We start from the raw sequence: 24,839 nt of genomic DNA on the forward strand, positions 1-24,839 counted from the left end.
AAGGCTAACGTGAGGGCTGACTGAATCCTGACTTGCCTGGTCCTGTTCCAGTTTGCCTGTAGATAAGATTCAGGGCTGGGTTGCAAAGCAGCTGCCGCTGAGCTTGACTTCCTTTGAACGGAGGGGAACACTCCTTGATCTGGGAGAAGGGTAAGCAGGGCATGGCTGAGGTGGCTGCTTTGGGAGCCTCTGGGGTTTGAATGGGACAGGGCAGGAGCCAGTGACAATCACAGCAGCTGCTGCAGGAGGCAAAGTGGGAGATTGTGGTGGGGAGGTGCAGCCAGGCAGGCAAGGCCTGCGTGCTGGAAGTGTAGGGTTGCCAATCCCCAGGTGGGGGCAGGGGATCCCCCGGTTTGGAGGCCCTCCCCCCGCTTCAGGGTCGTCAGAAAGCGGGGGGAGGGGAGGGAAATGTCTGCTGGAACTCTGTTATTCCCTAGGGAGATTTATTCCCATAGAAAATCATGGAGAATTGATCCGCGGGTATCTGGGGCTCTGGGGGGGCTGCTTTTTGGGATAGGGGCACCAAATTTTCAGTATAGCATCTAGTGCCTCTCCCCAAAATACCCTCCAAGTTTCAAAAAGATTGGACCAGGGGGTCCAATTCTATGAGCCCCAAAAGAAGGTGCCGCTATCCTTCATTATTTCCTATGGAAGGAAGGCATTGAAAAGGTGTGCCGTCCCTTTCAATGTGATGGCCAGAAACTCCCTTCGGAGTTCAATGATGCTTGTCACAGCCTTGATCTTGGCTCCACCCTTAATGTCTCCTGGCTCCACCCCCAAAGTTTCCAGATATTTCTTGAATTGGACTTGGCAACCCTATGGAAGTGAGTGTGGTGGTCGGAGCTGTCTGAGGAGATAGGGAGGAAAGGCCTGGCCAGCAGCAGAAGTGGGGCAACAACATTTTACAGTGGTGGTGGCAGCTGCTGCAAGTTAGGAGGAATGGCCAAATCTGCAGGTATGCACCCCTCTGGCCACAGGTTTGCTGCTGCTCCAGCCTTCTTGCTGGCGCACCTATCTTACGCTTTAGCCTGCTGTGAGGTGAGCAGAACAGCTCACTTTTGGGGCAGCAGAGAGGCGTGGGGTGGGGCTCACAACTGAGGGATGTGGCCCTGGAAATCCCACCCCCTGCTGTGGCTAAAAGCCTGGTCTGAAGTAATGTTTTTGGTTGTCCTCTTCGCTTGTTCTGCATTGGAGACCCACATTAGGAGGGGGGGGGGGTGTGAGAACTAATATTTCTGTGCAAAACTGGAGTTCCTTGAATTGGTAGAACTCTACATTTTAATTGTGGTTGGTTCCAAGCCTTCCCTCTTAAAAAAAAGAGATGCCTACCTAAAATGCAGAAGTAGGGGAATAGTGGTAGTTGGCAATGCAATTTTTAAAATGAAACGTCAAGAAAAAGCACAAGAATCACAGCAAAGACTAAATATATAACCTAAAAAAAACATAAAATGCCCTGAGCCTACCTAGGAAAACATGAAATGACTGGGCATTGCAAGCTTCCCCCCCCCCCACACACACACCAAGTCTACTCAGAGTGGCAGTGGTCCCCTTCTGGCTGTGGGTTCCCAGGTTAGAGTACTCACTCAAGCACCCGTTCTCAGATCCATGCAGCAGAGACAAGCTGGCTCAAAACATCAACTGTTTATTCACAAGGGGACAATACCCACAACCAAAGCCCAATAGGAACTCATTTGCATATTAGGCCATACCCCCTGATGCCAAGCCCGCCAGAACTGTGTTCCTTTGCGTTCCTGATCGAAAAACCCTCCCCACAACTACAGCTAACATAAAAAACTGGAAACTGAAACAAGTACCGTTTTCGCACGCAGCTTACCTCGCAGTCACAATCCTGTTCCCTCCGCAGTGTCCGGTCGGATTTCCCACCATCTGCGCCAGAGTTACAGGAAGTGTCGCAGCTTCTGCGTAGCAAACGTAAACTGGGTTTTAGCGGTTTACGTTTGCTACGCAGAAGCCACGGCACTTCCTGTAACTCCGGCGCAGATGGTGGGAAATCCGACCGGACGCTGCGGAGGGAACAGGATTGTGACTGCGAGGTAAGCTGTGTGCGAAAACGGTAAAGAACTCCATCCAATAAGACCAAACTAAACCACACTGATATTGGGGGGGGAGCAGATTGTTCCATTACATATATACAATAAATATACCACAATCCAGGGTCACAGGGGTTTTTTTACAGGATGATTTGAAATGGGAGCGGCTTGAAGGCCCATTGGAGATAATGGAAACCAAAAATTGATTTGCATAGGCTCCATTGAAATACATTGCAGCACAAAAGAAGTTGTAAAGAAAATGCAGAATGGATCTTCCACCGAGGTATCTTGGTCCAATGGACTACTCTGGAAATGGAAAATCCATTCTGCATTTTCTTTGCAACTTTTTTTGTGCTGCAATGTACTTCAATGGAGTCCATAGGAGCTTTCAGCTGGAGGAGAAGCCAGCAGAAATGAGCTGGGAAATTGGGCAATCCCACCCTCTACTCCCTGCGCTGAGCTGCTGCTCGAGCCCAGAAAGGTAAGGCCATGTAGGGGAGGGGGAGAAGAGAGCCATGGGGCAGATTAAATCCCTGGGTGGGCTGGTTCTGGCCTGCGGGCTGTAGCTTTGACACCCCTGAGATAGAGGGTCAAACTGTGGGAGATCCAGAATAAAATTCCTACTCAATATGACTTTATACCAGTCACCGACTCTCGGCCTAACCTACCTTGCAGGGCTGTTTTGAGGTTTCAATGAGGAGAGAACCAACAGAAGGGAGAACTCTTTGGAGGAAGAATGGGACAAAAATACCTAGAAACATCTATTGCTGAGAAAAGCCCCCCCACCCCATCCCTTTGCCTGCCTTGTATCATAGGAAGCTGTATACTTAGTCTATCAAGCTCAGTCTTGCCTACCCTGACTGGCTGCAGAGCCTGAGATCAAGGTCTTTCCCATCACTGTCTACCAGATCCTTTTCACTAGAGATGCCAGGGACTGAACTGCACGCAAAGTAGATGCTCTACCACTGAGCCACAGTCCCAACCCAGCCTTTTATTCCAGACACTGGCTGACTCTCTACAGTCTGAGGCAGAGGGCTAGCCTTCGCTAGTGTTAAAACAGTGATGTTTGACACTTACGTTCTGAATAAAACTTTGTTGGTCTTAAAGGTGAACTTGACTCCAACTTTGTTCAGGCCAACAGGGCTGCCCCCTTGGATCGATCTACACCATATTAAAGATACTGAGATTCTTGTCTCCCCTCAAGTGCTCCCCAACGGTGCCTGCCAAGTTATTTCTTGTCGCACATTTGCTTCTTCCTGAAAACATTTCTTTCCTAAAGAAAAGAGCTAACCCTAGCTTTGCTCCATCTCCCTGTTGTAAGATGTGCTTTAGATTTTAGAAGATCCCTGAAAAAAAATCACCTTTGCATCTTCAGGGAGTATCGTTTCAGAAGCCACTGCCTCTGTTGTCGGAGGCTACCGGCTTGCAACCTCCCGCAGTCTGCGGGGTTTCCCGGTGTTTTTTGAATGAACGCAGCTCATCATTTTAATTGATCCCCCCTCCATTTGTTTCCCATGGCAACCAGCGGCTGGTGGTGCCCACTACCTGTTCTCAAAATGCCAGAAGGAGCTATAGGTTCATCAAGCCTCGAGCAGCTTCTCAAGTGCTTATTTCCCTTGATTTCATCGACTTGCTTGGTAGAAGGCAAGGCCTTCTTTGAAGAACATATGAAGCTGCCTTCTACTGAATCAGACCCTTGGTCCATCACAGTCAGTATTGCCTACTCAGACTAGCAGCGGCTCTCCAGGTTCTCAAGCTGAGGTTTTTCACACCTATTTGCCTGGACCCTTTTTTAGTGGAGATGCCAGGGATTGAACCTGGGACCTTCTGCTTCCCAAGCAGATGCTCTACCACTGAGCCACAGCCCCATTCATGGCTCTCCAGGGTCTCAAGCTGAGGTTTTTCACACCTATTTGCCTGGACCCTTTTTTAGTTGGAGATGCCAGGGATTGAACCTGGGACCTTCTGCTTCCCAAGCAGATGCTCTACCGCTGAGCCACCATCCCTCCTACATATGAAGCTGCCTTCTACTGAATCAGACCCTCCTTGGTCCATCAAAGTCAGTATTGTCTTCTCAGACTGGCAGTGGCTCTCCAGGGTCTCCAGCTGAGGTTTTTCACACCTATTTGCCTGGACCCTTTTTTGGAGATGCCGGGGATTGAACCTGGGACCTTCTGCTTCCCAAGCAGATGCTCTGCCACTGAGCCACCGTCCCTCTGTTTACACAAGCACAGCAGTGGCTGTGAGAAACCAGGTCAGTCAGTGTCGCCCTCCCCTCCGGCTAGAGAGAAGATTTCCATTTCCATGAAGAAGAGAAAATAATAGTGGTGGCTCAAACACCGGTTGTGTCCCCTCAAAATGACAACTCTTTCTTGTTGATACACGGCCGAGCATCCCCTGGAGTTATTGACAGGACCAGAAAGTTTCCACCTGCCCATACAATAATGACTGAGGGAAACATATGTCCGCAGATAACATCAGGGGAGCTAGACAAGATCTCCTGTTCGCTCTTACAGCAACCTTCAGCCAGGTTGTTTTTAGAATATAGGTAAACATAACTGGTATTGGCATGAAACCATTCATCAGTTAATTCCAAGGAGAATTAGTTTAATTCCTTTATACCCTGTCTTTCTTCCCAGTAGGGACTCGAAATGGCTTATATTATTCTCCTCTCTTCCCAACAATACTGTGAGGCAGGTAAGGCTGAGTGTGTATGACTGGCACAAGGTCACTCAGGGAGCTCCATGGAAGAGCAGGGACTCAGACCTGGTTCTCCCAGATTCTAGCCTGACACTCTAACTGCACACCGGTGTTCCCTCTAAGCTGAGTTAGTATGAGCTAGCTCACAGTTTTTTAGCCTCCACCCCACACATGTTTGTCTTAGCTCAGGAAGAATGGCCCCAGAACTAACTAATGTATGCAGTAGCCAAATTGCTCACTCACAACTTTAATGCCGGTAGCTCCCAAAGTAGAATTTTTGTTCACAAGACTCCACAGATTAGAAGGAGCATTGCTGCGCACTCCACTGGCTGTCAATAAAATGTGTGAGAAATTGGTTGGTTTCACACAAACATGCTTACCAGCTCTCTCACTATCTGGCAATTCTCAGTGTGGCACCTACAGGTTTGTTTCCTGGCATCCATTTACTTCTTGACTCTGTGCAAAAAATCTCAAGGGTCTCGAATGGGAAACAAACTAAGCGGGAGCTTGGAAACGCCCTCTGCTGACTGACTGAGAAGCAAAATAGAAGAAGAAGAATTGCAGATTTATCACCCCACCGTTCTCCCTGAATCAGAGACTCAGAGTGGCTTACAATCTCCTATATCTTCTCCCCCCACAACAGACACCCTGTGAGGTGGGTGATACTGCGCTTATCCTAGGCAGCAGCATTCCAGCCATATGCCCTCAGCTTGGCCATAGATGCAATCTCTCTTAACCCTCTGACCTTGACAATAACCTCTTATTCATGGATGTTTTCCCTCACTTTCACCGTGCATGTCCATTGGGTTTTCCTTGATTGTTCTACATTGATTTTCCTCTCTTCCCTTCAATGCTCAGTTTGCTCTCTGGTTGCTATTTTCCCAGATTCTCTGAGAGTGTTTTTGCTCCAATTTTTCCTTATTTTGCATCCAAGCAGAAGGTAATTCAAAAGCATACACATTTCCTTGGACTTCCCTCAAATCCTTCTGTCACCTCTTGAAGGTCACTCCCCCGCCCACATAGAGGTTGTTTTGCCCGCTCTGCACCTTCTGCCATTTCCCCGCCTTCATCAGTGTACAGGCTCCATTTCCCCCTCATTTTAACATTTGTAATATTTTTGACAAGTGGCATAAGTCTAGTGATAGGAGACTATCACTAGTCTCAGACTGCTGAATAAAATATTTAAACAATTTGCAGGAGGGGAGGTTAAAAGGAGCGGCATGAGGTTTAGGTCCCTGCTGAGATTGATGTGAATGGGAAATTGGAGAGGAGGCAAATGGCAGAGTCCTAAGTGCAAAAAACAAAAAAGTATTTCCGTGCCGCATGCAAACAAAAGGGGAGATTGTCAGCGCAGAATGAAATTGACATGAGATGTAAAGAGAGAGAGAAAGAGAGACTGGGATGGGAAGCTTTGAAAACATTTCCCCCTTTAATGCTTTAGTGAATAAAGTTTTTTTTTTTTGGGGGGGGGGGGAGCATTTTGGCCATCTCTGGAAGCCTAAATTAAAATGGTGGCTGAGCCACATGGACCTTCTGTGAACTGCTGAACTTGGGATTGATCCGTTTTGAGGAAGAGTGCAATCTGGAGAGCCAGTTTGGTGTAGTGGTTAAGTGTGTGGACTCTTATCTGGGAGAACCAGGTTTGATTCCCCACTCCTCCACTTGCACCTGCTGGAATGGCCTTGGGTCAACCATAGCTCTGGCAGAGGTTGTCCTTGAAAGGGCAGCTGCTGGGAGAGCCCTCTCCAGCCCCACCCACCTCACAGGGTGTCTGTTGTGGGGGAGGGAGATAAAGGAGATTGTGAGCCGCTCTGAGACTCTTGAGTGGAGGGCGGAATATAAATCCAATGTCTTCTTCTTAAAATCCAATCTGCACAGGACAAGCCTTAGAAAACTGCCAAGATCACCACCAGTGTGCAGGATCAAATGAGAGAATCACAAAGAGAAAATCACACAAATTTGCAAGGAAGGTAAGGAAATTAGCCTTACTATGCAGCTGTTCTAGGGCATCAGTGAAAATACACTCCCCATTTTTTTCAGTTTACTGTCACAACACTAAAAAAAGTGCTCCAGAGCTTCTGCCAGGGAACTCCTCCCCAATACAAATTGTAGCCCTGAGCAAAGTGTGGTAGAATTGCAGCCGACTTTGCACAGGCGCTTGCATACACTTCCCGCACACTTATTGCCAATGATCGCAGCTTGCAATGCCAATATCTGTAGGTCCTACCCTGCATTCTGTACACTCAATATGTCCCTCCGTATTATGAGACCATGTGACTCTTTCCCATTTTTCACAGTGGCTGATAACACAGCAGAGAATCCCCTAGTGCGCCGCAATATGGGAAATGGAGCTTTGTAGCCGCTTGTCAGTTTGGTCAGTTTCAACAATGGCTTCCTTTCTGTTCCCTTTCAGTCAACAAACCAGTGCTAAAATGCATGCATAAAGCCTCCAAGGATTTAAATGGAAGGTGCTTGCTGGATGCTACTGTGCAGCTACAAGAGGGCCATTACATAATTAAAAAAAAAAAAATCCTTTGGATGCCATCCCCCACATGTCACAAGTTTGGGGTCAGGCAGGGCCTTAGCAAGATATGATGCCATAGAATCCATCTTCCAAAGTAGCTATTTTCTCCAGGGGAACTGATCTCTGCCACCTTGAGGTCAGTTGTAATAGCAGGATATCTCCAGGTCCCACCCCCCCATGGGCTCTATAAAAGGGACTATCTGGCAACTCTCAGAGACGCCAGCCTTAGAATGTTGACTCGAATGAGAAGGGTGCGATTTGTATCGCTGCAAACTTTGTCCCATGCAATGGAGATGCTCCAGACGAAGCATTTCTGGGAAACGGAATGATTACTGGTCCACTGTCGCGCTATTTTCACCCAGAGATTATAATTTTTGGAAATTATCATCCATCACAAAGAATTGTATCATCAGTTGCCATATATTCCACATAAATGAGATGAAGAAATATTGCGGTAGCGCTTTAAGTACAGACATTCGCTGTGAGAAGAAGAAGAAGAAGAAGAAGAAGAAGAAGAAGAAGAAGAAGAAGAAGAAGAAGAAGAAGATATTGGATTTATATCCCGCCCTCCACTCCGAAGAGTCTCAGAGCGGCTCACAATCTCCTTTACCTTCCTCCCCCACAACAGACACCCTGTGAGGTAGATGAAGATACTGGATTTATATCCCGCCCTCCACTCCGAAGAGTCTCAGAGCGGCTCACAATCTCCTTTACCTGCCTCTCCACACAACAAGACACCCTGTGAGGTAGATGAAGATATTGGATTTTTATCCCGCCCTCTACTCCAAAGAGTCTCAGAGCGGCTCACAATCTCCTTTACCTTCCTCCCCCACAACAGACACCCTGTGAAGTAGATGAAGATATTGGATTTATATCCCGCCCTCCACTCCGAAGAGTCTCAGAGCGGCTCACAATCTCCTTTACCTGCCTCTCCACACAACAGACACCCTGTGAGGTAGATGAAGATATTGGATTTATATCCCACCCTCCACTCAGAGTCTCAGAGCAGCTCACAATCTCCTTTCCCTTCCTCCCCCACAACAGACACCCTGTGAGGTAGATGAAGATATTGGATTTATATCCCGCCCTCCACTCTGAGGAGTCTCAGAGCGGCTCACAATCTCCTTTCCCTTCCCCCCCCCCCGAACAGACACCCTGTGAGGTAGATGAAGATATTGGATTTATATCCTGCCCTCCACTCCGAAGAGTCTCAGAGCGGCTCACAATCTCCTTTACCTTCCTCCCCCACAACAGACACCCTGTGAGGTAGATGAAGATATTGGATTTATATCCTGCCCTCCACTCCGAAGAGTCTCAGAGCGGCTCACCATCTCCTTTCCCTTCCTCCCCCACAACAGACACCCTGTGAGGTAGATGAAGATATTGGATTTATATCCCGCCCTCCACTCCGAAGAGTCTCAGAGCGGCTCACAATCTCCTTTACCTTCCTCCCCCACAACAGACACCCTGTGAGGTGGGTGGGGCTGGAGAGGGCTCTCACAGCAGCTGCCCTTTCAAGGACAACCTCTGCCAGAGCTATGGCTGACCCAAGGCCATGCTAGCAGATGCAAGTGGAGGAGTGGGGAATCAAACCCGGTTCTCCCAGATAAGAGTCCGCTCACTTAACCACTACACCAAACTGGCTCTCACTGTGAGCAGTGGAACGGCAGGATTCATGAGTGTTGGTTCGAGTCACTAGTGTTTCAAAAACTGTAACGTCAACGTATTTGAATTCATGCTGTTTATTCGTGCACATTGGATATGAAATTGGTTTTATTTCTTGCAGCAATGTGGTCGTGAGCAACAGCTTTTGTGGACACAAGCACGCACTGACACTAAACACTGCAAGGCTAAATACAATAGGAAAAGGCAGCAACAACATACTGAAGACGAAAGGAATGCTGACCTTCAGCACCTATGTGATTGTTGCCATGCTATGATGCCACAGCTAATTGACCCTGAGTGCCCAAGGCTGGGCACTCACCCAGAACCTCTTTCTAGAGCCAATTGTATTTATTTTCTCAACAGGCCTTATTCCTAGTATAACCAGCAGTCTTGTAGAAAAATAGGTGGTGGAGCTCATCCAGGGATTGTTATGCAGCTGCAATACCTAACCTATTACAAGTAAATTATGATAAAACCAAGATTATGGTCTTTGCTCAAAGACCTAAATACTATAACTGGAAGATGGATGGGATACCATTTGAACAGGTTCCCTCTTTTAGATACCTAGGTGTCCTGTTCCACCACTCAGGTTCTTTGGCCCCTCATATTGATTCTGCTAACCATAATATTGAAAAGGCGATGATGGGGTTACTGAGATTTTATAGAAGAAGAGGTGGATGCCTGGTTCGCCCAACTGCTGAGATATATCAAAGGAAATTATAACCGCAGCTGCTATATGGAGCGCCAGTGTGGGCCCCTGGTAATCTCCACCCTCTTGAAGTTTTCCAGAATAAATTTACGCGTAGGCTTCTTGCGGTTCCCCCTTCAACACCTTCGCCAATGACTAGACTGGAGCTATCTCTACCTCAGATAACTACTTTAGTTTATAAAATAACTATCAACTTTTGGTTGAAGATCATTTTTCATATGGCTCCGGAACTGTTAACCTTGGCGTATGGGGAAATGAAGGATAGGTCTTGGCGCAGTTTTGTTCTGAATATAGTGGCCAAGCTTGGGGTTTCAGTTGATTTTTTGGGTTCTCTTGGGTTTGACACGGCCAAATCCTTAGTCAAGCAAAGATTGTTAGATCAATCTATTCAAGCTGACATGGGAACTCTAGGTGAATTGAAAACAGCTGTGATTTATAATCACTTATCTTTATCGTATCCGATATTTTCTTCATATTTTGTTACTTTAGCGAATCTCAAGCTTCGGAAAGCATTTACGAGGGCTCGCTTTGATCTATTACCTTTATTGGCTAATGAAGGTCGCTTTAGGCAGATTCCTTATCGGAAAAGAGTTTGTATTTGTGACCAAACCTCTATTGAGGACCTTTCTCATGCCCTGTTTTATTGCCCTGATTTTAACTCTGAACGGAATAGGTTTCTGGGTTTTATTCGCAATACTATTCAATAGACAAGGAGGTGGAACTCTCAGAAAGGTTCAGGAGCTGCGCTCCTGTGCGCTCCCACTGAATCTGAGGCCTGAGTATAACAAGAATCAACCCAACTTCCACGTTGAGGAGTTGGGTTGATTATTGTAGGTTGGCCGACAATCTGTTGTATTTGCAGTCCAAGATTTTGCCACTTCCCCAAATCACCTCTTTTTTAAAAACTGTATCGAATGCTGTCATCAAGGGCAGAGTTGTCACTACCCCCTCCCCCCCTTGCTTCTTTAGCTTGGAGTCCTTTGATAACAGAGAGATTCGTTAAGTAACCTGGGCTTAAATCTCTGTGGTATTGATGGTTTCAGTTGATTTCTGTTTGGACATTGGAAGCCACTTTTGAGCACAGAAAAACAGAAAATGCACACCAACATCTCAACCAGGGCGGCCAGCCTCCAGGTGGGACTTGGAAATCTCTCACAATTACAACTGATCTCCCGACTACAGAGATCTCTCGAAGGAAATGTCTGCTTTGGAGGGTAGGCTCTATGGCAGGGGTCCTCAAACTACGGCCTGCGGGCCAGATGCGGCCCGCTGAGGACGTTTATGCGGCCCGCCAGGATATGGCAAAATCAGACCGGAAGTGACTTTCGACCTAAACTCGCGTTAGCAACGCACACTTCCGGCACTGGGCTGAGGCGGCGGAGACAGAGTGTGAGGTGATACCGAGGTGAGGTGAGTTCCCAGGCCGGGCTGTGTGGTGTGGGGAAGGGAGAGAGATGCAGAAGACGGAGAACTGACGGCCCGCGGCCTTGTACAGTAACGGCAGTCCGGCCCACCAACAGTCTGAGGGACAGTGAACTGGCCCCCTATTTAAAAAGTTTGAGGACCCCTGCTCTATCGTATTATGCCTGCCTGAGGTCTTCCCAAACTCTGCCCTCCCCAGTTTCCACCTCTAAAGCGCTAGGAATTTTCTAGCTTAGAGTTGGCCATCCTGCCATTCAATGATGGTGCAAACATAGCCTCAGCACTTACAGAAGGGGATTCCATTAGTCTCACTGGCCCGATAGATCAATATCATTCCGGAAAAATTTTTCCTGGAGTGCTGGACTGGATGGGCCATTGGCCTGATCTAACAGGGCTTCTCTTATGTTCTTATGTGACACAGAGTGTTGGACTGGATTGGCCATTGGCCTGATCTAACAGGGCTTCTCTTATGTTCTTATGTGACACAGAGTGTTGGACTGGATAGGCCACTGGCCTGATCCAACATGGCTTCTCTTATGTTCTTATGTGACTCAGAGTGCTGGACTGGATGGGCCATTGGCCTGATCTAACAGGGCTTCTCTTATGTTCTTATGTGACACAGAGTGTTGGACTGGATTGGCCATTGGCCTGATCTAACATGGCTTCTCTTATGTTCTTATGTTCCTCAAACTTGCAACAACAAACCTGAGAAGAGAAGAGCACTGGATTTCTATTTTGTCAATATCTGAATACCAAACCATCTCCTTCCACTTGTTTCAAAACCTGATGACTGCTTTGTTTATCCTGTCTTAAGTTCGATTTGTAATTGGGAAGACTTGAGGCTGGGAATACATTAGCCTCTTGCTAGCTCCCAGCTAGGATAAGTGACCAAGCTAACTAGACCAGAGGCTGCTGAGAAAAATTAATTCCCGGTGGGATTGGCATCTGCTAAGTTAATGTCAATCACAACAAGCAAGTAAAGCACACAGTTGGGTCAATGGAGTGCATTCAGTGTGGCCGTGGCACTCCAGAAGTTTCCCAGTCATGCTGTCAGGGGATGGTCATGGCAGGATTGTGGGTGCGAAGGGGACAGAGCCTTTGTGAGGCTTTAAGAGATCTGTGATGGATAAAGCCCCAGGACAAAAGGGTAATTTGGAGAGGAACAAAATCCACGTCATTCCTTTTTATTAGCACCAACCAAATAGACACTGCATCATGCAAGTTTTTGAGTTTACCAGAACTCAATCAGGCTGGATGTTAGGTCACAGCAGTTGCGCGATCTGCCTTCTACCATCTTCGGTAGGCCAAACAGCTGGTGCCCTATCTGACATCCCAGGATCTAGCTACAGTGATCCATGCAATTGGTCACTTCCAGGTTGGACTACTCTATGTAGGCTTGCCCTTGAGACTGATCCGGAAACTCCAACTGGTGCAAAATGCAGCAGCACGGCTCCTAACTGGATTGCCTGTACGGGCAAGCGGTCGATCGATGCTGTGCACATTGCACTGGTTACCAGATGAGTACCGGATCCGCTTCAGGGTTCTAGTATTTACATTCAAAGTCTTACGTGGCCTGGGACTGACGTACCTGCGGGACCGCCTCTCCTCATATGAGCCTCCCCTCCCCAAACCCTGCTCTCCTCAAGCTCCACCCCCAAAATCTCCAGGTATTTCCCTACCCAGATCTGCCAACTAACACCTCCTGGTTATCCCGTGCCCAAAGGACATTTGACTTGCCTTTTCGGCCCTGGCCCCAACCTAGTGGAATCAGTTCCCTCTGGAGATACAGGCCCTACCGGATTTGTTACCTTTCTGTAGGGCATGTAAGACAGAGCTGTTCTGCCAGGCATTTGGGTGAGGCAAGCGGGCATCCTTCTCCTTATTGCCTATACCATCAGCTGTCCTCCCCCACGGTGATCTGCCACCTGAATGATCATATCTGGGCCACTGATTATACTCTAACCTGCACTATGAGCCTGCCCACCTTTGTCATATAGTACTGCATTGTGTTTTAATTGCATTTTACTGATTTTATTGTATTTGACTGGTTTTATCTGGCTGTAATCCACCCTGAGCCCGCTTGGGAAAGGGCAGAATACAAATTTACCTAAATAAATAAATAAGGTAGTTTAGGCCAAGAGAAAGTGACTGGCCCCAGGTTACCCACCAAGCTTCACAGCTGTGTGAGGATTTGAATCCAAGTCTCCCAAATATGCTAACCATTATGCAGCACTGTCTCTCTTTTAGCTGTGCTGTTCAAACTTTAGACCTTTAAAGAACATTTCCCGCATCAAGTCATTGGCTGAGGAACACCTGAGTATATGCTGCAGGGGATTCTGGGGCATGTTCCATGATGTACACACTGTTTATGAGGAGCATTTGTGCAGAAATTTTGGGTCCCATTGTTACCGTGCACATACTGATTGTGTATGCCTAGATCGTATCCATGAACACATCCCTGCAGTGGCACATGGGAGGGGAGGAAGTCATGGAAGGCAAAGCAACCTTTAAGAAAGCTCATGAAAAGCAATGTGGTATAGTGGTTACAGTATGAGTCTAGGATCTGGGACCCCAGCATTCAAATTCCTGTAATGCCATGAAGTTTGTTGGGTGATATTAGGGTGGTAACTCTATCTAAGTCTAGCTTACTTCAATTGTTGAGGAAGATAAAGGAGGCAGGGGCTGTACTTTATGGCCCTGTTTTATTGTATTTATATCTTGTTTTTACTATCGTGCTTTCTAATTTCTGTAATCCATTGGTTTTTTTTGTTTCCTATGTCATGTCTTATACTGTTTTATGACATTGTTTCCTGGCTCATAATCCAAGCTCATTACAATGCCTTATATTGTTCCCATTGGCACTGCTAAATTTTTGCAACTCCTCTTAGATCTCAGCGAAAAAGGCAGATTATAAAATAAAATAAATTTTAAAATCTATTGTGAGGAGAGCCCTAGAAGTCACTCTGAGCTCCTTGGAGGAAGGACAGGATGAAAATTCACTAGCTAGGTAGTCAGGGTTGCCAACCCCCAGATGGTGGCTGGAGGACACCTAGGATTACAACTGATATCCAGGAAATACAGATCAGTTCACCTGGAGAAAATGGCTGCTTTGGAAGGCAGCAGCATCCACGGCATTGTACCACATTTTAGTCCCTCCCCTCCCCAAACCCTGCTCTCCTCAAGCTCCACCCCCAAAATCTCCAGGTATTTCCCTACCCAGAGCTGGCAACCCCATAGGTAGTCAATCCTTTCCCCCCCCCTTGTAGAATGTCTGCTAAACTTTCCAGAGACCTCCGAAGTTCTCCAGAACACAGTTGGAACACCCCTGCATTAACACATACTTTCAGCAGGTCTTGGGAAATGCTGCTGAAGCCAGAGGAAAATATGTTCAGGCATCTATTTAATCTCATTTCCATGGTCCCCCCCGACTCCCATTTCCACCCTTGTTTATGAGCAATGATATAACGCCCTACTCTGCCATGCAGTGAAGCCCAAGATAATGTTCCATTTTTACATAAGGAATGCCTTAGCATATGTGCAAATGAAAGCATGAATATTTAAGTGGGGTGAATGTGAACATGTGTCTGTCTAGGATGTCAAGGCACTCCTGCAAAGAAAGGGCATCCATTGCAACTGGGGACCTTTTGTTTTTTTCTAAAGAAAAGAAAGGTCCTTGCAGAAAGTCAACCACAAGGCTGGAAGACAACAGCAGGCCTTCAAGACCAACACCCGGCACAAAGGCACAGTTGTTCACTTACCCACAGCCCAATTCCACTCAACCTGCCAATTAACCAAGACATTTAAATCATAACAAGCTAGAAATTGAGAGGAAAATGGCCGTCACCACAAAATGGTCTGCTTATAAGGCGATGGGTGAGAGTTGGCGTAACAGCTTTTTTTTTTTCCACTATGCTGGTATAATGTAGATCAATAACTGACAAAAAAAAACCCCTATCCAAATATTAGGGTTTGTAGAATCTTTCGGGCTCAAGTGTCGTGTTCTACTGGAGAAAGTTTTTCTCCCAGACGTTTTGTTCTCAGCTGCGGAGAACGTCCTCAGTGGCGTTGCAGCCGGGGCAGGCGCTCTGACCTTCTTGGCTGCTGTGCATTGAGTGGGGCCAGGGCTGCTGGAGAGCTGCTATTTCTAGGCTGGAGGGGGTGTGGTGAAAGGGCAATTGGTTTGTGGATGTGCCCATTGTTTGGTGGGGCTTCCTGGAAGGGTAGCGATAAGGAAACTGGCTCCAATATCCAAATATCATCTGGACCCCTCATCATATACCACCTCAGATTCTTTTAAAAATTACATAATCACATAAAATAGAATTGAATTTCCCCTCTGGTGTTAATACTTGTGATGGTTAAGTTGCATTTAACTTGAAATTAATATACTGTCTAGTTACATTATTGGATGAATCAGCATCCCATACTTATGCCAGCCACGCTAAGAAAGTCAGGGCGGGTTTAGGGGTGGCCCTTCCCATGTGTTCCCAGCTTGGAGTCTAACACCATCAAAAGAGTTTGTGTTTGTCCATTTCATACAGGAAAAACAGCAGCAGCTGCTGTGCCTTGAGGGCCAGAGAGCAAGGGGACCAGAGAGACATTTTATTAGTACAAAAGGAAAATAATACACGGTAAAATTAGACTCACAGAGATGCTTCTGTGGAGAGCCAGTTTGGTGTAGTGGTTAAGTGTGCGGACTCTTATCTGGGAGAACCAGGTTTGATTCCCCACTCCTCCACTTGCACCTGCTAGCATGGCCTTGGGTCAGCCATAGCTCTGGCAGAGGTTGTCCTTGAAAGGGCAGCTGCTGTGAGAGCCCTCTCCAGCCCCACCCACCTCACAGGGTGTCTGTTGTGGGGGAGGAAGGGAAAGGAGATTGTGAGCCGCTCTGAGACTCTTCGGAGTGGAGGGCGGGATATAAATCCAATATCTTCATCTACCTCACAGGGTGTCTGTTGTGGGGGAGGAAGGGAAAGGAGATCGTGAGCTGCTCTGAGACTCTTCGGAGTGGAGGGCGGGATATAAATCCAATATCTTCATCTACCTCACAGGGTGTCTGTTGTAGGGGAGGAAGGTAAAGGAGATTGTGAGCCACTCTGAGACTCTTCGGAGTGGAGAGCAGGATATAAATCCAATATCTTCTTCTTCGACCACCAGCTTTTTCTGCTACAGATATGAGGCTCTGGTTGTATGCACATGGCTCGGATTCTTCACCTGGCTCTCACTTCTGCAGTGAACGCAGAGATCTTTGTCACAGAAAATCCACACAGCAATACTTGTGGATGCTTGATGCGCTTGCCTCCATCAGCCGATATTTTCACTGCATTTCCCCCTGCGGTGGTCAATAATCGCCATATGGCTATAGCATTATAGTCTAGGGTTGCCAATCCCCAGGTAGGGGCAGGGGATCCCCCGGTTTGGAGGCCCTCCCCCTGCTTCAGGGTCGTCAGAAAGTGGGGGGAGGGGAGGGAAATGTCTTCTGGGAACTCTATTATTCCCTATGGAGATTTATTCCCATAGAAAATCATGGAGAATTGATCCGCGGGTATCTGGGGCTCTGGGGGGGGCTGTTTTTTGGGGTAGAGGCATCAAATTTTCAGTATAGCATCTAGTGCCTCTCCCCAAAACACTCACCAAGTTTCAAAACGATTGGACCAGGGGGTCCAATTCTATGAACCCCAAAAGAAGGTGCCCCTATCCTTCATTATTTCCTATGGAAGGAAGGCATTGAAAAGGTATGCCGTCCCTTTAAATGTGATGGCCAGAACTCCTTTTGGAGTTCAATGATGCTTGTCACAGCCTTGATCTTGGCTCCACCCCTAATGTCTCCTGGCTCCACCCCCCCAAAATCTCCTGGCTCCACCCCCAAAGTCTCCAGATATTTCTTGAATTGGACTTGGCAACCCTATTGCAGTCATTGCTGGTTTTTTATAAGCCTGGAAAAGCCCTCCTGCGGTACAGGGAGGGAATGGCCTCAGCAGTGGGATGATACAAGGGAAATGGCACCAGCGAGGGCAGGACCCTCACAAATGAACATTTTTCATGTTCTGACAGCATGTAAGTGCACTTGCGGACTGTATGCTTGCTAGAAAGATGGTACCAAGCCAGGTCTAGAAGTCAAAGCAAAGCTGGAGAAAACATGGAAAGTAGGTTATTAGAAGACGACAAACAATTCATTTCCCTGAAGACGTTACATTCTGTCCCATTCATGAAAACAATGAGTGTGCCAGCTGTAAATATTGGGAGCCTGCAGGCCCCTGTGATTTGCCCGATAGGCATAATGTGCATCTTCTGTAAGGAGACCAGGCCTCTCAGTCTCCTTGTTTGTTGCCCACCAGCCCACTGAGGGCTGCCAAGAAGGGGGGGGGGGGGGAATAATGGCACCATGTCAGTGACATGATGTCATGTTCAGTGAATATCCAGAAGTTATGTCCCGTTGCCAGCATGACATCGATGAGTCAGCCTGGGATTTGACCATAGAGTTTTGCCCAAATCCTAGAGCACGGCATTAACATCACCCCAGTGACATGACACCATGTCTGGAATTCACCAGAAGTAATGTCACCCCACCAGCACTGTCGGGACCAATGTGTGCGGCTACTGAGCTTCCAGTTTGTGCAAACAGGATAATTAATGTAACATCTGCAGAAGACCATTGTGTGGATGCTTCCGTATACAGCACTCCAGTTCGGAGGCAAAGGTGGAGTAAAATGTCCGTGTGGAAGCATTCTGGCCTGGACAGATGAATACTGAACATGTGAAGTGATTTTATGCCAACCGATTATTGTTCCTTTTAGCTCAGCATTATTACGTACTCTAACTGGCAGCAGTTCTCAGGCAGACAAAGGGCTTTTCCAACTAACCAAGGCCTTTTAACGGTGAATGGCAGGGGAATTAACTTTGTCCTTTCTGTAAGCAAAACATGCGATCCACTCCTGAGCCACAGTTTCCCTCACCTAATGTGCAGGCTAATTAGTTCTATTGCTGACACCCTGTCTTGATCACCAGTTACGACAACAGGCCGGATAACAAGAATTAAAACATACAGTAGGGGATTTTCCAAAATCTTGACAAAGATAGATGGCTTCCGGACAGACACCTCCACCTCACCCTCAAGGGACTGGAGTGTGGTAGAATCAACAGGCAGTTCGTCCCTGAGTTGAAAGAACAGCCTTTTATTTCCAGACTATAATAATTTTGTTATTGAGTTCCTTAAGTCCTGCAGGCCTTTCCTTCAAAAAACAAAGATGGGCCTTCAGCCTCAAAGCTCCGTGGTGGCCCATATTTTAAACTGGAATTAACCTCCAGCTGCACTCGCAAAACCGAAAAAGGCCAAGTTTGCAGTCTTCAGATACCCAAAAACTCCCCCACAGAAGAGGCCAAAGACTTGTTCTCATGGATCAAAGTTCGATCTAATGGGCTTACTTTCCAAAAAAGGTAGAGTTCAGTTAGGCATTAGGATAAACTTCCAAACAGTGAAACAAGGCAGCGGTGGTGCCTTAATGACTAACAACATTCATTCTAGCATAAGCTGTCCCAAGCACTGCGCTCACTTCCTCAGATGCATGGGAGTGTTGAGAAGTGGTTAGTGTCAGACCAGACCCAGAGAGATACCGGTTTGAATTCTCACTATCATGACAGTTCACTGGGTCAACTTGGGCCAGTCCAACACCCTGCAATTCACCTACATCCCACAGCTGTTGTGAGAATAAAAGGGGGAAACAACGATGGGGAGGGAAGCAGGATATGAATATGTGCATAAATGAATCTGTCAAGCCTGATTTCAGATATACAACAGAAAAGCAGAGAAGGGAAGATGTTACAGATACTGGTTCAAAAACAAGATCCCATCCAAAGGGCAGTAAGATCATCTTGGCATGGGTGTGAGACACTTCCAAGTTCCAACGGTTAGTCAAAATGTAAGATTTAGCTCAGGATGTAGTCAGTGGTAAGTCAGAACAAGAAGTTACACTAACAGCTTTACAGACGAAGCGGCTGAGATCTGTGCAGAGCAGGAAGTGGCAAGATATTAGCATCTAAATTGAATAAGAAATGCCATCTTCTTATTAAGGTCTGACTGAAAGAGAGTGTTAATCTTCGGGATGAATCCAGCTAGCCGGGCCATACAGGTCAGTTTGAAGGGCCCATCTAGTCCACCCCCCTGCTCAGTGTAGGATCAGCCTAGAGCAGGGGTCCTCAAACTTTTTAAATAGGGGGCCAGTTCACTGTCCCTCAGACTGTTGGAGGGCCGGACTGCCGTTACTGTACAAGGCCGCAGGCCGTCAGTTCTCCGTCTTCTGCATCTCTCTCCCTTCCCCACACCACACACCCCGGACTGGGAACTCACCTCACCTCGGTATCACCTCACACTATGTCTCCGCCACCTCAGCCCAGTGCCGGAAGTGTGCGTTGCTAACGCAAGTTTAGGTCGAACGTCACTTCCGGTCTGATTTTGCCATAACCCGGCGGGCCGCATAAACGTCCTCAGCGGGCCGCATCTGGCCCGCGGGCCGTAGTTTGAGGACCCCTGGCCTAGAGTATCTCTGACGAGTGCTGGTGCAGCTGCTACTTGAAGACTGCCAGTAAGAGGGAGCTCATCACCTCCCTAGGCAGCCAATTCCAATGATGAACTACTCTTACGGTAACCCACCCCCCCCTATCCAGCCAGTACATTCTTGCCTATAATTTAAACCCATTCTTGTGAGTCCTCTCCTCTGCTGCCAATAGGAACAGCTCCCTGCCCTCTTCTTAGTGACAGTCCTTCAAATACTTAAAGGGATGTCCCCCCTTGATGTCCCCTCTCAGCTATTCTTCACCCAAAGGTGATTAACATGTGGAATTCACTGCCACAGGAGGTAGTAGCAGCTACAAGCATAGCCAGCTTCAAGAGGGGGTTAGATAAAAATATGGAGCAGAGGTCCATCAGTGGCTATGAGCCACAGTGTGTGTGTGTGTATATATATATATATATATATATATATAAATTTGGCCACTGTGTGACACAGAGTGTTGGACTGGATGGGCCGTTGGCCTGATCCAACAGGGCTTCTCTTATGTTCTTAACTGTCAATGGATTTCTGTTTTAATATTTTAAGACTCTGTTCCTATCACATTAAGAAATAAGCATTTATCTACTGTCTGTATTGTCCACAGTACTTGCAGGGTCTCCAACAAGGAAATCAGCACAGGGGTATGGCCCACACTTTTTCACACTCTGTGTCCCAGTTACTTCAGGAGGAAAAGCAAAGGTTTAAAAAATAGCAGTGCCTTTAACAAAATAAATGCTGGTGTGGATCTGGCAGCAGCCAAGCCCCAATGTAAACCAGATTATATATATCATCATCAATAAAATGTTTAGGCCTAAAATTCTTTTAGCTGAACCACCATTTCATTTTTAACCAGTTGATCAACTAAGGAAAGGAAAGGTCCCCCGTGCAAGCACCAGTTGTTTCCGACTCATGGGTGACGTTGCTTTCACAACATTTTCACAGCAGACTTTTTACGAGGGGGTTTGCCATTGCCTTCCCCAGTCTTTTACAGTCCCCCCCCCCCCCCCAGCAAGCTGGGTACTCATTTTACCAACCTCGGAAGGATGGAAGGTTGAGTCAACCTTGGGCCGGCTAGCTGAATCCAGCTTCTGCCGGAATCGAACTCAGATCATGAGCAGAGAGTTCAGACCACAGTGCAGTACTGCTGCTTTACCACTCCGCGCCACGGGGCTCAACTAAACTTAACTATATTTATATATTTTGCAGTTTCTCTCTCTTCAGCTGTCTTGCAGTACTGATGCAGTGTAGACTGTCGGACTAGGACTAGGGAGACCCTGATTCAAGTTCCCCATTAGCCGCAAAACTCTGTCTCAGCCTAACCCACTTCACAGGGCCGTTGTGAGCTTAGTGGTGCGTGCCACTGAGCTTCTGGGAGAAAAGGTAGGGTGGAATTAATAGATGGAAATGTAAGATTTCAGGTACGAATAATGCAATCCTAAGAACCCTTTTCAAAGAACCCATCGAACAAACCGGAGCAGGACAGTTTAGGATTGCTCTCAAGCCCTACTGCTCTTTGTAAGGACGCTTTTATCCATTATTTTTTTCAATTCCTGAAAAAAAAACAACTTGGAAAGATATAATGTGACTTTGGATAGCAACGCATCCAATTAAAACTATTCCACACCAAGCTATAGGTTTCTTTGCTGAATCTGCCAATTAAAACATTCAGGCTTTTACATGCATTCATTCCCCCTTGTTCTGAAGAGGTCCAAAAGGATGCAGTTCAAGATTTTTTTTCATTCCAGGCAGCCTGGGCATGAGGGTCATAGTGGAGGGGAACACAGGGAAAAATACTGCCCTGTAAACTGGTTAACCCCTCTTGTTTCCTCATGGCCTCCCTGAGCCCATTCCTGCTACAGACAAATCTCATAACAGTTCCCTTCCCTTATCCCTTCTCTTCCAAAATGCCTACTCCTATGCAGTAGACACCAAAACAGGACAGCAGCCGCTCAAATGCAAATACTCCACATGGGTTGTCACAAGGCAAGTGCTGCAGGAGATCCCAGACAGGAGGGACAAATCGAAAGTCCAGTCTCCAGTACCTTTGACGAGCCACGTCTCTGTCTCTCTCTCTCAACTCCCAGAGTTAGCCCAGACAGAACACCCGATGTTACAAGCACTTCCCAAACCTGTTTCTCCACGTACCTGTCTGCCCAAGATACAGGTGCTACGGTGCCTGTCCCCTCAGCTGTCTCGCCATCCCCCGAATGCAGCTGATCTGTTGCACTCTGGTCCTTACGCTGCCCTGGGCTGGGCTCAGATCCCCACTGTGGTGTCACCTGTCTCCCAGTGGCAGGACTCAGTATCAGCCTGCACGCCTTAAAGGTTCCCACCCCGTGCGGCTCAGTGCAGTTTTGGAATTCCTTGAGCTTTGACAGCTGGGGAGCCGGTTGAGCTGGTTCTTGGCGGTGACGTTGGTCTTCTGTTTTCTCTAACTCAGCAACCCCTGGAGAAAGTGTTTCCTCCCTAGACGAGTGGCATTCTAGTCCTTTCTTGCTGCAGTGAGCTGATGGCATTGCACCCACTATACTGTCCTCTTCCTCCTTGGTCAGAGTGATCAAGATCTCATAGAGGATCTTTGGGGCAGTCTCGGCCTGGCTGGTTTTGAAAGCAGAGATGTCGTCCCCCCCTACTTTTGGAGGCCATTTCCCATCCAGGCTTGAGGTGGTGGTCCTGGATCCCTCTGTCTCACTGATGTCCCCAGAGATGGACTCTCCAAGGCTGCTTCTGAGGCTCAGGTTCTCTAGCTCTCCAGTTCCAATTGGACAAGAAGCCTGTGGGCTTAAATGTCCTTCAAATTCACTTTCAGTCCACTCTGAGAGAGACTCTAAGGTACTGCTGGTTTTCTCCTGTGCCAAGAGAAGTTTGAAAGCATCGTCTTTCAATTGGGGGGAAGTTAGGTCATGCAGAGAAGAATTAGAGACGATTGAGTCCCAAGAGTTCCCATTTCCCCAGCATAGCAAAGAGTTGAAAGATGCTGATGGAAGTGGCCTGGTGCTCACAGAGTCTATTTTGCTAGTCTGAAAAGACAACTCAGGTCTCTCCTGTCCTGCAGCATGGCTTGCAGAAGGACAGAAGTCATACCTTCTCCTCATATCTGAATCACTGCCAACAGCTGGCCTGTGAAGCCGCCCCAAAGGCCGAGGATAGTTTTTTGGGCTCCCAGGATGCACTGGGAATTCAAGGTGGCTGCTCTTCTGCTTGCGCCAAGCGAAGCTCCCAAACTTGCTCAGAAGGCCATTCCTCCAGAGATCAGGCTCAGAAGTGCTCAGACCATGGGCCTGCAGGGTGAAAGGGGAAGCTGTGAGAAAACACCAAGGAAAGAAATGACAGCGCTTTAGACTGAAAGGGCACCTTCTGGTCTAGCGAATAATCAGAGAGGTGACGGTGCATATAAAAGGCATGCTCCTCTTGTCCAAGATCCCATGCACAATAGAACAGTATAGTATAGCAGATTAGCACCCGCCAGACACAGGTTGAACATATATGAACATATGAAGCTGCCTTATACTGAATCAGACCCTCGGTCCATCAAAGTCAGTATTGTCTTCTCAGACTGGCAGCGGCTCTCCAGGGCCTCAAGCTGAGGTTTTTCACACCTATTTGCCTGGACCCTTTTTTGGAGATGCTGGGGGTTGAACCTGGGACGTTCTGCTTCCCAAGCAGATACTCTACCACTGAGCCACTGTCCCTCCTACATATGAAGCTGCCTTCTACTGAATCAGACCCTCGGTCCATCAAAGTCAGTCTTGTCTCCTCAGACTGGCAGCGGCTCTCCAGGGTCTCAAGCTGAGGTTTTTCACACCTATTTGCCTGGACCCTTTTTTGGAGATGCCGGGGATTGAACCTGGGACCTTCTGCTTCCCAAGCAGATGCTCTACCACTGAGCCACCGCCCCTCCCCAAGGTTCAAGTTCCCTATACCACCATGAGGCTCACTGGGTAATCTTGGGCCACTCACATACACTCAGAGTAATCCACCTCGCAGAGTTGTTGTGAGGGTATGTTATGCTGCCCTGAGTTCCTTGGAGGAAGGGCAGGATTAAGGCGTACTGGATGGACAGGTAGGCAGACATTCCCACCCAAAATGTTATTGTAACGTTTTCGTGCTGGCTGAAAACTCAAAGTGCTTGGAAGAGAAGGCAGGCTAATAATAAATGGAGAAGAGTAGGGCCAGGATGAGTTCAGTGCTCAAATTTACAGGACTACCATTTCATGCACAAAGCTTTTCTTCCAGAGAAAGTCCTTGTGTATCGGGAAATCAGATGTACCTCATCACACGTAGAACAAAAAAGACACGAGCAAATTATTCCACAAGATCAAGCAGTAGCAAGACAAGATGCAAGGTGTCCCATGGTTGGAACTACTGAGTCCTTTTCTTCTCTCTAGCAATTGCACCAGATTAGGATGGTGGCCACAATTCAGCAAAAGGGAGGAGGTTAATCATACCCTGCATGCTGTTTGTTACAACCTAAAAGTTGTTCTGGTGAACTGTATTTAGGGTTGCCAATCCCTAGGGGAGGGCAGGGAATCCGCCGGTTTGGAGGCCCTCCCCCCGCTTCAGGGTCGTCAGAAAGTGGGGGAAGGGGAGGGAAATGTCTGCTGGGAACTCTATTATTCCCTATGGAGATTTATTCCCATAGAAAATCATGGGGAATAGATCTGCGGGTATCTGGGGCTCTGGGGGGGCTGTTTTTTGGGGTAGATGCACCAAATTTTCAGAACAGAATCTAGTGCCTCTCCCCAAAATACCCCCCAAGTTTCAAAAAGATTGGACCAGGGAGTCCAATTCTATGAGCCCCAAAAGAAGGTGCCCCTATCCTTCATTATTTCCTATGGAAGGAAGGCATTGAAAAGGTGTGCCGTCCCTTTAAATGTGATGGCCAGAACACCCTTTGGAGTTCAATGATGCTTGTCACAGCCTTGATCTTGGCTCCACCCCTAATGTCTCCTGGCTCCACCCCCCAAAGTCTCCTGGCTCCACCCCCAAAGTCCCCAGATATTTCTTGAATTGGACTTGGCAACCCTAACTGTATTTTGTCCCGCTAGAGCAAGCCCACTTCTCGGGTTACCAGCCTCAGGAAATACCTGGAGATTTGGGGAGGAGGCAAGGCCTGGAGAGGGCCGGAACTTCAGTGAGTATGAAGCCACAGAGTCCACCTTTGAAAGCGGCCATTTTCTTCAGATGAACTGTTTTTTGTCATCGGGGGTGCGGTCACA

At 47.6% G+C, this 24,839-nt stretch overlaps 1 protein-coding gene across 1 annotated transcript in view; it reads right to left on the minus strand.

Moving 5' to 3' along the window:
* The window catches only part of LOC132586462 (uncharacterized), a 76,392-nt gene that overhangs the window by 46,016 nt on the left and 5,537 nt on the right, over window positions 1-24,839 (minus strand). The window contains exon 2 of the mRNA XM_060258541.1: window positions 21,766-22,921. Within this exon, the coding sequence (XP_060114524.1) occupies window positions 21,766-22,921 (1,156 nt within the window). The remainder of the gene's footprint in view (window positions 1-21,765; window positions 22,922-24,839) is intronic.

This window comes from Heteronotia binoei, chromosome 17 (assembly GCF_032191835.1).
Source record: "Heteronotia binoei isolate CCM8104 ecotype False Entrance Well chromosome 17, APGP_CSIRO_Hbin_v1, whole genome shotgun sequence".
Lineage (NCBI taxonomy): Eukaryota > Metazoa > Chordata > Lepidosauria > Squamata > Gekkonidae > Heteronotia > Heteronotia binoei.